Source organism: Miscanthus floridulus, chromosome 13 (genome assembly GCF_019320115.1).
Source record: "Miscanthus floridulus cultivar M001 chromosome 13, ASM1932011v1, whole genome shotgun sequence".
NCBI lineage: Eukaryota > Viridiplantae > Streptophyta > Magnoliopsida > Poales > Poaceae > Miscanthus > Miscanthus floridulus.
The window spans coordinates 33,354,990-33,357,641 of record NC_089592.1 but is presented as its reverse complement, the minus strand read 5'-3'; the positions used below and the strand labels follow the sequence as shown (position 1 = coordinate 33,357,641).

Genomic DNA, 2,652 nt, shown 5'->3' with positions numbered 1-2,652 from the left:
CCGATCAAATTTTTGTCGTGTGTTCTTTGCCGAGTGCCGCACTCGGCAAAGGCTTTGCCGAGTGCAATTTGACCTTTGCCAAGTGCCTCAGGCACTCGGCAAAGAACCTGAATCCAGTAGTGGTAGCACTATATAATTAATGAAGAGACATGAGAAAATGGTTTCTTAGGCCCTCTTTATTATGACTTCTAGAGGGGCTCCACCTGTGGCTTCTTAGGGAAGGTCTGCGAAACAGTCACAAGCAAAACAGCCTCTAAAGCTAAAACCTTGCAAAGTGATGAAACCCAAACCGTTTTAGCCTAAAAGGTGAAGCCAGAAAATGTGCCTTTACTGGCTTCACCATTTTTAGAGAAGCCAAAACCCTGCCGAAGAGGACCTTAGATAAGAAATCATATTTACAGTGGAACCAAGATATAAAGAGATGTGATAGATAGATAATAGGAGAGAAAAGACACAAGATTGGATAAAAAAATATTTTCATGAAACCAGCCGATAGGAATATGATTTTTATGTATAGTGTCTACATGACTGACAAGTATACAAAGTACCTTATAGTTTCTCGGTTAGGACTGTCGTAAGCAAATGAAGTGGGTATAAAAAGGACAACTAATGCGACGACTTAATTAACACAAGAGGCGTCCAAGTTTTTCTTCTCCATAAAGATCATCTGTCTAAGTTTTTTATAAAAAAATTGAAATCTTTTAGACAGAAGGAGTACAATAATTACTAGTCGTAAATTTATGTTAATGCCAAAAATGCTAATTATACTTTTGTAATGGCAATAGGAATGATATTAACTCACAGTTGCCTACATGAGAGTTGAGAGATACATACACTTCAGAGTGTCACTGGCATATAAAGTACATGCCTAGAAAATCTGAGTATACAGCACAAGCATGATGGAATAATGTATGAGGAATATAATGTCTTTTTGATTACCCATTCATCAGCTACAAGCAAAAATCGCAAGAACACTGAAAAGGAAACTCTCAAGGGGACGATGCATTCAGATAATAATATACATCGATGTGGGGAGAGAGAGAGAGAGAGAGAGAGATGATCGGGGCAACACAGTAGTACACACACTGACATAAGATCTGGACTTAACAATCTACTCATCAAGTGTTCGTGCTTCCTAGCACATAACTTGAATCATAATACACACCAGGCTAGCTGATGATTAAGTTGATCTCGAAACCTGGGAAAAGCAGAAAACAGATTTTAGTTAGATAACGTTGTAACTAATGTCATAACAACTGACAGCATATAATACAACTCATGCATCTACTGGACTGCTGGTTCACCTACCAGGTAGTAGCATTCCCCCATCTGCAAGCTCTTCATGAGGATGCCGTTCTCGTTCACCGGTAGGATCTCGCCGGAGGAGTGGACCAGCATCGCGTCATGCCCAAACGTGCCAGCCAAGTCCAACAATGCGCCACCGCCTGGCACCTCGTACACCACACCGTTGATGAACACCTGGATAGACGCCGCCGCCGCCGTCGTCGTCCCTGCATATAAATGTTCATCCAGTCATTAACCCCATAATCACAGATCAGCCTACAGATTATCATCAATTACTCTATACGAGTAAGAGTATATGTATAATGCAATATATATCTATGAGATTCCACATGCAATGGCAGCAATGCACAACACTATTAATAAGAACACTGACCAGTCGGTTGGTAGCTCAGCTGGGAGGCGTCGTTAGCCGTGTAGCCGCAACGGTGCTGGTCGCCGCCGCGCCACATGAGCCCCATTTGCCGTGAGATGGCGAAGAGGTCGTCCCCGCCATCGATGTCGTCGCTAAACAAGTGGGGCGACGACGCGACCGCAGGCGGCATCGGCGCAACCGCGGGCATGCCGGCGGTGCGTGCCTGGCCTTGCCCGTGCAAGGCGAAGAGAGAAACGCTGTCGTTTTGGCCGTGGAGGTTGCCGTCGACGGCTGCGGCGGCAGTTGGGTGCTGCGGGGCCGCGCCGGCGCCGCAGACCTGCTGGAGCTGGCGGGCGCGGCGGCGGGACCGGGAGCGGCGGTTCTGGAACCAGTAGAAGACGTTGGCGTCGCGGACGGCGCCGAAGCGCTCCAGGAGGCGGCGGATGCGCGCCGTCTCGTCTTTGGCCGGGTTCACCATGCCGCTGTTGAAGATGGACTCCAGGATCAGGATCTGCTCCGGCTTGGGCGCCCACCGCGACCTCGCCGTCGTTGGCTCGCCCTCGCCGCCGCGGTGGTGGGCTTGTGCTTGGCCGAGGTGGGAGTCCATGGTGGGGGTCTTGGAGATCGGAGAGGAACAGGGTAGCTGTAGCCTGGAAACGGTCAAAGCTAGCGAGCTAGGATGAGACAGTGTTGTGGAAAGGGACGCACGAATAGAAGAGAAGCCAAGAGAGAAGACCGACACAGGGCAAATCTAATGGAGTGGAGGCATAATTGAGAGGGGTCTCTCCCTACTTATAGGGCTCCGTGTGTGCCGGGAGAGAGAGAGAGAGGAGAGAGAGAGAGAGAGAGAGAGTTCTTGTCATTCGTTTGCTAGCTATTATGATAATCGGATCATTTAGCAAGCAAACAGCGCAGGCAGTGATTATGCTTTTATATTGTCATGTTCTGTGGAGGGGTGGTTAGTACATTTTGGGTGCCGCTAGTTTGTTTGAACT

At 48.3% G+C, this 2,652-nt stretch overlaps 1 protein-coding gene across 1 annotated transcript; it reads right to left on the bottom strand.

Annotated features, from left to right (window-relative positions):
* Positions 1-935: 935 nt before the first annotated feature.
* LOC136498847 (WUSCHEL-related homeobox 10-like) lies at positions 936-2,389 on the bottom strand. Its single transcript, XM_066494562.1, has 3 exons — positions 1,679-2,389; positions 1,309-1,511; positions 936-1,198 (listed from the first exon to the last, which is right to left on the bottom strand). Exons 1-3 carry the CDS (start codon positions 2,262-2,264, stop codon positions 1,181-1,183), a joined length of 807 nt encoding a protein of 268 aa, XP_066350659.1. The 5' UTR covers positions 2,265-2,389; the 3' UTR covers positions 936-1,180.
* Positions 2,390-2,652: the final 263 nt, after the last annotated feature.

Excerpts from the sequence above, each read along its gene's own strand:
- LOC136498847 (XM_066494562.1), bottom strand. The coding sequence starts at position 2,264 with ATGGACTCCCACCTCGGCCAAGCACAAGCCCACCACCGCGGCGGCGAG. Across the intron at positions 1,512-1,678 it reads GCTGAGCTACCAACCGACTG|GGACGACGACGGCGGCGGCG; the intron begins GTCAGTGTTCTT and ends ATTTATATGCAG.